The sequence below is a fragment of the Plecotus auritus genome (genome assembly GCF_963455305.1).
Source record: "Plecotus auritus genome assembly, chromosome: 1".
NCBI lineage: Eukaryota > Metazoa > Chordata > Mammalia > Chiroptera > Vespertilionidae > Plecotus > Plecotus auritus.
Window position 1 is genome coordinate 169,519,795 of NC_137770.1, and position 14,949 is coordinate 169,534,743.

General features: G+C 37.6%; 1 protein-coding gene across 1 annotated transcript in view; it reads left to right on the forward strand.

Moving 5' to 3' along the window:
* Positions 1 to 14,949, forward strand: part of COL25A1 (collagen type XXV alpha 1 chain) — a 513,960-nt gene that overhangs the window by 445,079 nt on the left and 53,932 nt on the right. The window contains exon 21 of the mRNA XM_080655171.1: positions 12,307 to 12,369. Within this exon, the coding sequence (XP_080511297.1) occupies positions 12,307 to 12,369 (63 nt within the window). The remainder of the gene's footprint in view (positions 1 to 12,306; positions 12,370 to 14,949) is intronic.

Below are 14,949 nucleotides of genomic sequence, written 5' to 3' on the forward strand. Positions count from 1 at the left end.
TGATGCTTCTATCTCTCTATCCATGTCCCTTCCTCTCTCTCTAAAAATCAGTAGCCTAAGGAACATAAAGACATTTATACTCTACAGGTTAATAGGTGTAAATTCTGAAAATTCATTTGCAGTGATAGGTAAATGTTATCTTTAAGAACAGTCAGATAACCTACTTTTTCTTGAAACATGGCTTCATACTATTCCTCTTTTCCTATCACCAAAGTATATTCCAGGAACAAAAGATGAGGGGATACAGTGTTCTGGGTGTGAGACATGGTGCTGTCAAAGTTCTCCTTCCTGACGCTGTTCACACAAAAGCAAAAGGAAACTTGACAAATTAATTAAGAAATTCTCTAGACCTCAGTCATGGTGTTGCCTAGCCCAAGACATTTTTTTAATAAAACATCACCCTAAGATTTTATGTTTCAATGGAGGTGACATTAAGAAATGAGAAACAGCTTTTTTATTTATTTATTTATTTATTTATTTATTTATTTATTTATTTAGAGGATTATTTTTTTCATTGATTTTTAGAGAGAGTGGAAAGGGGGAGAGACAGAGAGAGAAAATTAATGTGACAGAGACACATCCATTGGTTGCCTGCCACACCCACCTCAACCAGGGCCAGGGATCGAACCTGCAACTATGGTATGTACCCTTGACTGAAATCGGGAGCCTTCATTCTGAGGGCCGACGCTCTATCCACTGAGCCAAAGTGGGTAGGGCCCAAGACATTTTTTAAATATATTGATTTTTCAATGCTTGCTTTCTCCATTAAACATGGACCACCAGATTTTCTCATATTCAGAAAAGAAATTGAAAAAATGTACATAGTACAGTGAAATTAATACAGTAGGGAGACATAAAACAGTAAAAATTACATCAAATCATTTAGATGGCAAAGAAATTTTTATAGGATTTTCCCTCATAGCTTGATATTTTTGCTCTGGCTTCCCCATTAGTGAAAATTTGACATTTAGAACAAGAACTTGAGGATCAGGAGGTTATGAGACAGTAACTCTTTGTACCTCATTATATGAAATCATCTTTGACACTAAATCATATAAAGACTAACTTTTAAAGGTGAGGGGAACATTTATTTTGGCATTCTTAGGATTAAGTAATCTAATAGAAACCTATGTTTTAAATCCACTGGAGAGGAGGTTTCTTCCTCAGAAACATCAAATCACATTTTAAAAATAGCAGAGGAAACTTTTTGGAAGTAACATAGGATATGAAATGAATTCCTAAAAGAAAAAAAAAAGAAAGGAATACCGGTTAAAAGGATAACATTGTTATTGTTACTTATAATTATTTCCTGCTTGCACCAAGTGTGTCTGAGCAGTTGAATAATTTAAGAGTCCAATTAGGACACTCATACAACCAGAAATCAGAGATTTTTAGCAACCAGAACAAAACCTCCAATAAATACACCAAATGTGCTTTCATGATGTAATTCTGTTAAGAAAAAAAAAATCAGAAAGATATGTTTTCTGGGGTTTAAATAAACCTGCTATGGTAGTTCATTTTCATCGTAACCACTAAGATGTTTTAATTTACACTCAAATTTGATCCTAAAGGGAAATAAATGTTTTTGGGATAAGCTCTACTTTCTCATTTTTTCCCCCTCAATAATTTTACAAATCAATCATTACCAAAACTGGCTGCCTGGAGGTTCTTATTACAACAAATGTTCTTGCTGTAATCCTCAAAAGCAGGTATCATGCTGACTTGAATTCTAATTAGCCTTTAAGCAAGAAGAATATTGTATGGCTAATGCGTTCAGTGTCAAGACACATTAATCAAAATTATTGGTGATGCTTTTAGCACCCACGCAAATCAGCTCATATTTTTTGAGCCTTGTGGTACTGTTTTGGGGGGCAATGAAGATTGGATCTGCTTGGGGTAATAAATATCATGGAAAACATGGCTTGGTTTAAGCAGGTACTAGAGGAGTCTTTTTAGACAGGTTAAAAAATGATATCTTGTACTCCTTTAATTGATAATGACTTATAAAAATAAAACAAATGGTAATAAATGAAAAACCAGAGATTTTTCTGTGGGCAAGAGCTAATCAGTTAGGACTTTCTGTCCACCCTTCTATTTAACAGATGTTGAGTTCTGGAAGTTTATAGGGAAACACCTGGTGTGCCATTTCTGTATGAATGAAGCTGTCTGTCTCTTCCTTTTTCACCTTGACTAATAATCCCATTCCCATATTTGCTGACTCTTCTCATCTATATGAAGGACATCCTTTATGTAAATTTGACAAACTAGTGTTAGGTAAATTGTCCCAGTAGTCATTTTAAAGTTAAAGTAAGGTTATCTGAAATACTTTCTTGCTATGTATCAAATGTGAGTTTGAAGAAAAATTGGTCCAGATTTTCTATGGTCTTTGTTAGAGTTCAGAAAGGTCAAGTTCTTAAGGCATTTCCTAGACTTCACTGGCCTTTTTGTACTACAGAAGGCCAGGTTTTGTTGCCTTCTAGGTTTGTAAAGATGGTAATTGTTTGCATTATTTGGGGGATTTACATTTTGTTTTGGGATTGTTTATTTACTTGCCAGAATACACAGAATTTAAGCTGTCTCAGAAGGCTGTTTAAATTTTTTAAAAATAATAGCAAATGAGTTGAGCAAAAGTGACTTCAGTCAAAATCTTAATTTTTGTGGTATCTTCACTTTACCTTATAGAGTGAATAGATCCCACCTTCCTATAGCTAAATCTCCTGGTAGTTTGCTTCATTTGTCTGTACATATTGCCAATTTATGAAAGAAAGTAGAGAGAGAGCATGCATGCTCTCTAATACTGACACTCTAATCAATAAAGGAACTATTGTTTGGTGAATAAATAGGATAATTTTTCAAACATAGTACATATTAGTTACTGTGACATATTCATTGAGCTTCACATTACAAGATCAAAGTTATGGCTGCCGAAACAGTTAGCTGTAGTTGGAAAGATCAATGTGAAACTATCAGGCCCCTCAAAATTGGTCATGTGAAGATCCACCTTTCATCCCAGCTCTATAGCTGAAATCCATAGACTTGGTTTTGCATCTTTATGTGCCCTGTGTGTTTAAATGAGCAACATGTGTGAGATTTTTCAGCTGCTGCCACTTCCAGCAGTTTACTACGAGGCCTCTATTGGGCTTCATCATGAATTCATAACATTTCTGCTGCCAACCTGGGTCTCAGTGTAGTTGCCAAAACCACATCTTTCCCACCAACTCAACACAAGGAAATGTGTCCAGTCTTGGTATTGAAACCTGGATTATTTAATTCATTGGTGGTGAGCTGATTAATTAATGTTAAGAATAAGTAAAGGACAAAACTCATGAAACAACTCAGGAAGAAATCAGATGCAATATCCAGGACGAGGCCAGAAAATTAAACTAAAGGTTTCTTCATTTTGGAATTCGATGCTGTATTAGTGCCATATTATAATACCACTAACAGAGCTGAGATTTCTATTTCTCTGACAACCATTTAATCACTGGTTAGCAAGTGGCTTGGGTAGCAAAATATGATGCCAATTATTAATTGTGTTTTAGTGATTAACATTTTGGATTGCATTAGGATTCTGATAGTGTTATATATATTTTATCTCCAGACTGTGGTTAAGTCATAACTCTGTATTTATTTTAAGACTTAAATATGATACTGTGTTTTTTTTTTTTTGTTTGTTTGGCTCAAGTATAGATCTAGTTGGACATTTCTAGAACCAGTGAAAACAAACCAAAAAAACACACAACAGATTAAACCTGGATTCAATTGTTATGGCCATGATAGAGGAATATAACATTTTGAGATGCTTTTCTCTCTCCATTCTTCCTCACCCTGCTTGTCTTCCTCCATCTTACTCCTACCCCCTCCCTCCATTCCTTCTTTATCCCTCTTCTCCTTTTCCTCTCCCTTCTTTTTACTTTTCCCTGATTAGGTACTTTGCAAGCAATTACATTTTAAGATCTTTCAGTTGGCTGCCTTCACTCTTTTAATTCCCGTCCTCACACAGTCAGTGGCACCAATATGAATAGAATCCCAATTGACATTGTTCTTAACAATAACAAAAGTAAAAACCTAAAATGCCACCTCCCTTGAGATGGTGAGTGAATAGAGACAGGAAAATTCTGAATAGCTGAAAGAAGGGAAAAAATGTATGTGACACTTGAGAGAAAAACAGATTAAAGTGCTCAGAAGTAATTAGTACTCTTTAGTTATTCCTCTGCTTTTCATTGGTTTGAAGACTTTGCCTTTCCCCCATTATCTTTAGACATTTTTTGTTGTCATAAAAAAAAAAAACGCTAGGGAGAAACCAAGATGGCGGCATAGGTAAATACCTGAACTGCTGCCTCCCACAACAACTTCAAAACTACAACTAAAAGCCAAAATGGACATCATCCAGAACCACAGGAATGCTGGCTGAGTGGAAATTCTACAACTAGGAGGAAAGAGAAAAGCACACTGAGACTTAGAGGAGCTGCGGAAGTAAAGGCAGAGGTACGGAGGCACGTGCACGGAGTGGGCTGGCAACTGAGTACGTGGCTTGCTTTTTCAATCCGGAGGGAGACATAAGCTCCTGACTGCTCTGAACTCCAGTTCCAGGTGAGACTCTGGGGACCCAGACTCATACACGGAGAAACTGGACTATCTGGCAACGGGCAGAACTTGAGGGCGGCTTTCTCTCAGAGGTGCTTGCAGCAATTACTGAGGGACACTGAGACCCAGGGGCCTCTTAGGGCAGGGCTGACAGGAAGCCATTGCTGTTTGCTCCACCCTGAGACTCCGCCCCATCCAAGCTGTGCGCAGAGGCTTTTGCATATGAATGGCCTGGTCCTTTGAATTCTAAACTTACCTAACAAACTGCAGCTGAGTCAGTGAGACCCAGACCATCCAAAAGAAATGGAGGAAAGCAAACAACTGGATATAGAGTTCAAAACCATGGTTATAAGGTTACTCAAGAATCTTCTAGAAACTGCTGATAAATGTAGTGAGACCCTCGAGGATATGAAAAGGACCAACTAGAAATTAAGCATACACTGACTGAAATAAAGAATAATATACAGAGATCCAACAGCAGACTAGAGGATCACAAGAATCAAGTCAAAGATTTGAAATACAAAGAAGCAAAAAAATACCCAACTGGAAAAGAAAAAAGAATCCAAAATGAACATAGTGTAAGGAGCCTCTGGGACAACTTCAAGCATACCAACATCCGAATTATGGGGGTGCCAGAAGAAGAGAGAGAGCAAGATACTGAAAACCTATTTGAAGAAATAATGACAGAAAACTTACCCCACCTGGTGAAAGAAGTAGACTTACAAGTTCAGGAAGCACAGAGAACCCCAAACAAAAGGAATCCAAAGAGGACCACACCAAGACACATCATAATTAAAATGCCAAGAGCAAAAGACAAAGAGAGAATATTAAAAGCAGCAAGAGAAAAACAGTTAGTTACTTACAAAGGAGCACCCATAAGATTGTCAGCTGATTTCTCAACAGAAACTATGCAGGCCAGATGGGAGTGGCAAGAAATATTCAAAGTGATGAATAGCAAGAACCTACAACCAAGATTACTCTACCCAGCAAAACTATCATTCAGAATTGAAGGTCAGATAGAGCTTCACAGATAAGAAAAAGCTAAAGGAGTTCATCACTGCCAAATCAGTATTATATGAAATGCTGCAAGGTATTCTTTAAGAAGAGGAAGAAGAAGAAAAAGGTAAAGATAAAAATTATGAACAACAAATACATATCTATCAAGTGAATCTAAAAATCAAGTGAATAAAAAATGTGATGAACAGAATAATCTGGTGAATATAATAGAATCAGGGGCATAGAAAGGGAGTGGACTGACAATCCTCGGGGGGAAAGGGGTGGGGGGGTGCAGGAAGAGACTGGACAAAAATCATATACCTATGGATGTGGACAGTGCGGGGGGGGTTTAAGGGCAGAGGGTGGGGTGAGAATGGGGTGGAGGGGAGTTATGGGAGGAAAAAAGAGGAACAATTGTAATAATCTGAACAATAAAGATTTATTAAATTGAAAAAAGCACTAACACATCATAAACTGAAAAGATTAATATTGTTTAAGAAAATGTCATATTTTATTGTTTTCACTTTAATTGTAAAGCTAGTTTACTTTCTGTTTACCTGTGCAAATCTCTCTTTTCCTGATTATGGGGGTCAGCATCTGCCCTTTTCAAAGGCCCTCAGCCTTATGTTTCCCATGTTATTCCTAAAATGACTCATGGAAATTATAATTGGGATTTTCTAATTCAGGTAATTGACTTGTAAAAAAAAAAAAAAAAGAAAAAAAAAACTCTCTAGATTTAGTTGTTTCTTCATTAAAGTAATGTAAGAGCTTAATTTCATAATAGTGCCAATTTCCTCTATTGCATCTCACTCCCACCTGTCTACTTAGACAAATATGTGTGAATAATTTCCAATTTAGCAGTCTCCTATTTCCCACTGAACAAATGAGATTAGATATGCAAACACAAGTCTGAGAATCACTTTATAGTCCAATATAATTAGTTACTCCCCTGTTTATTGCCCTGGAAACTTATGTAACCTCATTTTTGTGCAGTCTGCTTTACTCCAAAGGTGATTTCCCCAAACTGTTTTGTGTTTGAATCACATTTCAGCTGCTTTCCCTGCCTTCCCCTGATCCAGGTTCCTTCCTCTATGCTGGTTAACTAGCATTGTGACTACAGTAGAATAGCCATTCGCTTTTCTATCACATTAAAGTATTCATAGACCTGTAGGTTGGCATAGCCTCTCTACTAACTAGGCTTTTTAGGAGATTCTAGATTTAATCTCTACATCAGTCAAAGAGGCAAGACTTTTTTTTAAAGGATTACATTTATTTAGGGAAATTCAATAGGTATGATCATTTTCTTCTTTCTTTTTCTTACAAAATGAAAACTCATTCATAGTAAATCTGTCACTTCTCTACCTTACCCACTTTGGGTTTTGCAATCCTAAGTGCTCTAAAAGATGGATATTGTGTCATAAAATGATATGTTCACACGAGAAAATTTATGGTTACTTCTTGAAATAAGTTGAAGAGGTATTGAGTACAGCCCCATCCAGGTTATAAAGAAACAAGCGCTCACCTTGTCTATCACCAATTAGTTGGGGAGCTATAATACTTCTATTACTATTACTACTAATAATAATGATAGCCAGAATTGTTGAGCCAATAATAAGGGCAACAATAATAACAAACATTTATTGTTCACTTACCTCATTATAGAGACAGTACTGAGGGCTTTGATTACATTATCTTTATAATAAGTCTTAACTAAGCCACCAGTAACAATGCCAGAATCTTCCATTATATGGCAGGTCAAGATTCCAGCTTGTAAAATCAGGCTTTAATCCAGTTCTTTGACTTTGTACCAATAGTCCTCAAACATTTTGGTCTCAAAACCCCTTTACACACTTACAAATTAGGATTAAAACAGTTTTTGTTTATGTAGATTCTATCTATTGATATTTATGTACTAGAAATTAAAACCCAGAAATTTAAAAAACTGATTGTGTGTTAATTAAAACTGGTTATGTGTTTTTTTAAAAATATATTTTATTGATATTTCACAGAAAGGAAGGGAGAGGGATAGAAAGCTAGAAACATCGATGAGAGAGAAACATCGATCAGCTGCCTCCTGCACACCTCCCACTGAGGATGTGCCCACAACCAAGGTACATGCCCTTGACCGGAATCAAACCCGGGACCTTTCAGTCCGCAGGCCGATGCTCTATCCACTGAGCCAAACCGGTTTTGGCAAAACTGGTTATGTGTTTTATGAAAGATAACTGAATCTTCAAAAGAAAAAAAGGAAGAGAAGTGACTTTTTTATTTTTTGCCAATATCTTTAATGTCTGGCTTAATAGAAAATAGCTGGATTCTCATATCTGCTTCTGCATTCTATCTGTTGCAATTTGTTGTTTTGGTTGAAGTATATAAAGGAGAACCAGCCATATGCAGATAGGTAAATGGACAAGGAAAGATTATTTTAATAAAGCCTTTTCATAAAATTGTGAGTATTCTTCTTTAATACTAACCCAAACTCTACAAGTGGTAGTTTCTTAAAGTTTAGGTGACATGTGGAATCTGAAATGTATCAATGATTTTTTTCCTGTTCTGTACACTAATAAGGGTAAGTGAAAAGGTTCTGCTGTAAGTTTTGAAAGGTAAAAAATAGTCCAACCAGGTGAATCATGAGTAGACATATTTATGCCTTATTTACTTCAATAATTATCCTTCAAACCTGAGTCAAAGATGCCAATGATTACTTCCTTCCCATAGAGAGGATAGAGATATCTCTGAAGTGACTGAGAACTCTGGAATTAAATAAATATGTCTGTGGTCCTCAAGTTAAATATGCTATCTTCCCCTTGAGTACATTGAAATAAATAAGAATATGGATGTGGTGAGTGCTTTCTTAAATTTTTCCTCTGACCATTCTGTTTAAAGGCACTTTTTATATATTTACTTGGGATAAAATATGTTCTATTTTCTAAAAAATGAAGAAAGGGCCACTTTAATCTGGTCACTGAGATCACAAAGCCTTATTTGTTTATTTGTGAACTATGAAACTGCATGCTTCATCTTTTTATAAACTAAACACTAACATGAATAAGAAATACATTTTTGCAACACTTGCTTTTTTTCTTCTCTTTTATTAGTATGCTTTAATGGTGCTTCTATTGCTTTGCTAAACAGTGAGATCATTTTATTTCTACTTGAAGATATTGCAAGAGTTTTGTCTACATGTAAACTTTCAACCTATTAACTTGCATTATGTTTCCATGCCAGTAAGTCATTCCTAATGATTCACATTGACTTTAATACAACTTTATTTCTTGAGGGTGGAGCGGGAATGTTTATATATGTAATTTTATTGGGAGAAATATTTTACTTGTAAATAAATGTATTCTATATGATTTTTTTGTTTAAAGTAACAAGTTAAACTCTTTTACAAGAAGTAGAATAGTCATCATGATTTTTCTGAATATAGTTGATTTTCATTTTAGACCATTAAGAGATCCACCCAAAATTTTTTGTTCAGATTCTCCTTTCCAGTGTGTGTAAGGGTATGGGAACAGGTAGAATAGAGTTATAGAAATTTCACAAAAAAATAAACTTAAAGCATTCATTCTCCTCCACCTTGTTTTGTTCTTAACCAGTACCAGGCGCATCAGAGCCAGAGATAAATCCATTTGAGTTATATGCCAGTCTGATATATTTGTGGTGGTGATATCAGTTTGTTGCTTGCCCAAGATCCAAGATTTTATATAGTGTATTTTAAAAATGCAACTCCAAGTATCAAAAAACAAATATCACTACCTTAGAAAAAAAAACAAATGCATCAACATTAGCAACTGCTCCAGAAATAATTCATTGTGGGGTGAGGGGAGGGGGTGCGAGGTGGGGGGAGAGGAAATATGGGAACAGAGCCATTACATTGTTTACTTTAAAACTTTATTATCGATTTTAGGAAGTTAGACTATCTTACATTTGAGCTCACATTTTTAAAAAGAAAATAAAATTTTATGGCTAGTCAAGAAAATATGAACATCAGCCTCAGGTATCTCCTGACACCAAATATGTAGTGTCTTTTCCAAAACCAATTATCCAACTCTGATTCTCTGATACCAACTATCTTACAACTCAATCCTATTGTGACACTAACTACTCAGAGTTATCATCAGATTCTTCAGGTTGAAGGGCTCAGTCCCACAAGACTGCCTTCACTTCAGACGTGAATTACAGGAACGGGGGCCCCTGGTTACCTGACTTCTGTCTGACTTAACTACAGATTTGAGGGTACTCACAACCTATTCTGACTCTAGTTTGATGATTTGCTAGAACAACTCAGAGAACTCAATAAAATGCCATTCTTAATATTACAGTTTACTATAAAAGATAAAAATGAACAGCCAAACAAAGAGGTGCATGGGGTAAGGTCAGAAGGGTTTGGAACACAGGAGCCTCTGTACCCATGGAGTTGGGGTGCATCATCCGGCCAGCACGTGGATGTGGTCACTAGCTTAGAAGTTCTCCAGTCCCCTTTGTTTAGGGGTTTTTATGGAAGTTCCATTGTAGGCACAATGGCTTAAATTATTGGCCATCGGTGATTGAACGCAGTCTCCAGTCTTTCTCCCCTCTCTGGAGATGGTGAGAGGAGAGGAAGGGCTGAAAGTTTCCTCCTATCACAGCTCCATCCTGAAGCTATCTAGGGGCCTACCAAGAGTCCCCTTATTAGCATAAACTCAGGTATGTTTGAAAGGGGCTTGTCAAGAATAACAAAAGATGCTCCTATTACTCTTTCTTTTTCCTGTGCTTTTTATTTTATTTTTTTAATTTAATAAATCTTTATTGTTCAGATTATTACAATTGTTCCTCTTTTTTCCCCCATGGCTCCCCTCCACCCGGTCCCCACCCCACCCTCTTCCCTTAACCACCACACTGTCCTCATCCATAGGTATACGATTTTTGTCCAGTCTCTTCCTGCACTCCCCACACCCTTTCCCCCCGAGAATTGTCAGTCCACTCCCTTTCTATGCCCCTGATTCTATTATATTCACCAGTTTATTCTGTTCATCAGATTTTTTTATTCACTTAATTTTTAGATTCACTTGTTGATAGATATGTATTTGTTGTTCATAATTTTTATCTTTACCTTTTTCTTCTTCTTCCTCTTCTTAAAGAATACCTTGCAGCATTTCATATAATACTCGTTTGGTGGTGATGAACTCCTTTAGCTTTTTCTTATCTTTGAAGCTCTTTATCTGACCTTCAATTCTGAATGATAGCTTTGCTGGGTAGAGTAATCTTGGTTGTAGGTTCTTGCTATTCACCACTTTGAATATTTCTTGCCACTCCCATCTGGCCTGCATAGTTTCTGTTGAGACATCAGCTGACAGTCATATGGGTGCTCCTTTGTAGGTAACTAACTGTTTTTCTCTTGCTGCTTTCTCCTATTACTCTCATCACTCAGGAAATTCAAAGGGTTGTAGGAGCTCTGTGCCAGGGACCAGGAACAAGACCAAATAGAGTTTTTAGTATACCACAACTGGGTTTCCTCTAAGTTGAGAAGAGGTTATGGAAATAGGGCAAGGAGAGAGGTTTTCTCTGTCATGCTGAACATTCCTGAATCTCCTCCCTAGCCACATCTAAAATTCAGGTATCTATTGCTGCATATCATTATTACCCCCAAAAACTGGCTTTAAACAACAAACAATTATCTCACAATTTTGGAGAAACAGGAATCTGTGCACAGGTCAGCAGGGTGCCTCTGGATCAGTGTCTCCCATGAGGGTGCAATCAAGCTGTTAGGAAGGGCTCTGGTCTCACCTGCATGGAGCATCCCCTCCCAAGCTCATACATGAGGTTATTGGCTGGCCTCTGACCTCTCCATAGGGCTATTCACAGTATGGCAGCTTGCTTTCCCCAAAGAAAGTGATCCAAGTGAGAGAGAACAAGAAAGACCCCCTGGAGATGGAAGCCACAGTCTTTTTATGACTTAGTCTCAGAAGTGATATCCCATTACTTCTGCCAAATTCTGTTAATCAGACATGTCATTAACTCCAGTCTGCACTCAAGCAGAGGGCATTACACAAAGGCATGAATACCAAGAGGTGGGATTGCTTACACCTATCTTAAAGGCTACCACACTCACCCAAACATAATTAATTGGACCTGGTAAATGGTAAGAACCACAGGACAACAGATGAGAAAGGAAATTATAAAGATACTAGAGGCCCGGTGCACGAAATTTGTGCATGGGTAGGATCCCTAGGTCTGGCCAGCAATCAGGGCCGATTGGGGCCTTCCTTCCCTTGGCTGCCGGCTGGGGCCTTCCTTTGTTTCGTGCCACCCCCTCATGGTCAGCACATGTCATAGCGAGCGGTCAAACTCCTGGTCGGTCGAACTCCCGAGGGGACAATTTGCATATTAGCCTTTCATTATATAGGATGGCCAGTGCGTGTCATGGCAGCTCCTGCATTGAGCGTCTGCCCCCTGGTGGTCAGTGCGCATCATAGCTACCAGTCAGAGGGATACTTAGCCTTTTATATATAAATTGATCTGGGTGGTTTGCCACTTTTACTTTCTTTAGCTTCTCCAAAACTTTGGTCAAAACATTCTCATTGCTCAAAACCTATTTAATTTTATAGTCAGTGGCTAGATCTCATTAAGAAAGCTGTATACTATCAAAGGAGTAAAATTCCAATAGAAAGAAATCAGTTTAACTTCACTCACTTATTTACTATCAAGTGATAACAATCTCACATGCCCATCTCTTTAAAGGGTGAACCAGGTTTCATTGGTCCTCAAGGAGAGCCAGGCTTACCAGGCTTACCAGGAACAAAGGTGAGTGGAATTTTCCCCTTCCTTTCTTTCTGAAATTTTCTGTCATAAAATTTTAGTCCATTCTGTTGAAAGAAATGTGGGGTCACTTTACTATTTAGGTGACCTTACATTTTTGCCTCATAAAGAACAAAAGCAGCCTATCACCCATTCTAACACTTCTAATGGGGGTCCCATATTAAATAGAGTAACAGGAAGTTAATGTTAGAAAGCCTTGGGCAAGACAACAGGAAGGTGGGATATATTACTTGTTCCAGTTGTCCCCCAAATTGCTCCTAAATTGATGTGGTGCTGTTAGCTTCCTGGCCATATGGAAAAGTGGGGGAATTCTGAGGAGGGGAGCTAGAACTCATTAACTCCTCCTCCTTATCGCTGATTTTAGGACAAACTTGTAAATCAAACATTATTATTATTCCCACATCACTCCCTAGATTTCAAGGCGTACTGATGTCATAGAGATTCCTAAGTGCCTCATCCCAAAAGGATCCATCCTGAATAACGTTTGATCCTGTAATAAGATCCTGTAATGAAAACCATCTCATGATCTTCCATTTGGCAACCCTAGAGAGGGCTCTAAAAGCATAGTCTATATGCCGCCAAATAAAAAATTATGTTGCTGCAGATACAGTCAGGCCTATCGTTCTCTTTTTATCTACCCAGTAAGACATTAAAATGTACAGCTCTGAGGAACTTTACTCATGACAGAGTCATGAATCAAAGGAGGGGCAAAATTAAATCAAACTACATTTTTTATTTTTAACCCATAGCCGCCTTTGCCTCCATGTGTATTGCATTCGCCAGAAATAAACCAGGCTGATTTCCGGGAGCCAGAGAAATGTGTTCGTGGTCTGTTCTGACAGAGGCGTCCTCATTCCCACTGTTCAAGAGAAAATAACTCTAATCCCAGTAAACGGAAACTATGCGTGGCCCAAGGGGCACTGGGTCCAATGTATGCAAAATTGCTGTTTTTTCAAGCAATTTCATTTTCACATAATGAGCTGTCAGGCTTATTAACAAAATATGAGGAATGCCTGTTTTAGCCTGAACAGACTTACACAGAAATACACTTTCTGAGAGAGAGAGAGAGAGAGAGAGAGAGAGAGAGAGAGAGAGAGAGAGAGAGAGAGAGAATGAATGGGAATACTGAGCATTCTGTGTTCATATAAGAGCCGGTGTATGTATTCAGGCTTGAGCCTCAGAGAAGGAAGGCGGCCTGGTTATAGGCTCAAACCTCTGCCTGGTGGGTACTTCAGAGAACCAGGCTGGAGCTAACTCATCTCTAAATGTCGGTGGCATGCCCTAACCGGTTTGGCTCAGTGGATAGAGCGTCGGCCTGCGGACTGAAGGGTCCCGGGTTCGATTCCGGTCAAGGGCACGTACCTGGGTTGCGGGCACATCCCCAGTAGGGGGCGTGCAGGAGGCAGCTGATCGATGTCTCTCTCTCATCGATGTTTCTAACTCTCTATCCCTCTCTCTTCCTCTCTGTAAAAAATCAATAAAATATATTTTAAAAAAATTTTTTTAAATAAAAAAAAAAAATGTCGGTGGCATTTGGTTTGCTAAGCAAGGAAATATAGAAGAAACACGGGCCATAGAGAGGGGAGTTGGCTCTAAATGTCTCTTCTTTAGTTCACCGACGTTAAGCTATTCCACAGTTTCAAAAAAGATCCAGATGCAGGGCCATAAAATCACCATTAATTACTGCTCATGAGGAGCCCAGCCTGATTTTACAGACCAGATCCTCTTATCACAGATACTACTCTGAACTCCCAATAAAAATGAAGAATGTGCTGTACCTGTTTTGTATTTCTACAAGAAGGGATGTAGATAGGATATTCATTTTATTAGCAATATTGTGAAGTTTATTTTTCAGCTAAATTGCCTCTCATACATGAATTTGGTATCATAACGGAAAAGTCATGATTATTTAAAAATTTCCTCCAGCCAAACACTAGTTGTTGTTTTTTTGTTTTTTTTTCCAGTTGTTTAGGTAATCTGGTTTTGTCCCACTCAATTCAGATTAAAAATATAAATTAATCTGTGTTTTACCCCCTGTGAAGAGAAATCATAATGAAAGAAGGTGTGTGATGGCATTTAAAAATCTGTTTATGCATTGCTGTGTCCTCAGCATCTATGTCAGTCCTGGGAGATACCACCTACAGCATTCTGAAGAAATGGAGTGCTATTCTCAATAATTTAGAATACTTTGAGTGATACTGTTTATTTGTTAATTCAACAATTTTTTGCCAGACTCTTTTTTAGTATCTGAGAATGAAAACTAAATGCAGCAAAAATGGTTCCTATTCTCCTGAAGCTTACCTTCCAGTATGTGTGAGGAAGGGTGGGAGGAGAGAAAGAAGTGAACAAATAAATAATGTAATTCCAGAAAGTGACAAATAACCAATTAGGGGCATTGTAATCTTTTAAAGTGATTCTAGGTAAAGATATAGCCACTCCACTCTTATGGTATATAACAGATAAATGATTTTCTGTTTTACCCTAAAACAAGCTTATAGTTACTATTTCAGAATTCTTCTGTAAAATATTAAGAGAAATGTCAAATATGGTACTTTTTTAAAATAA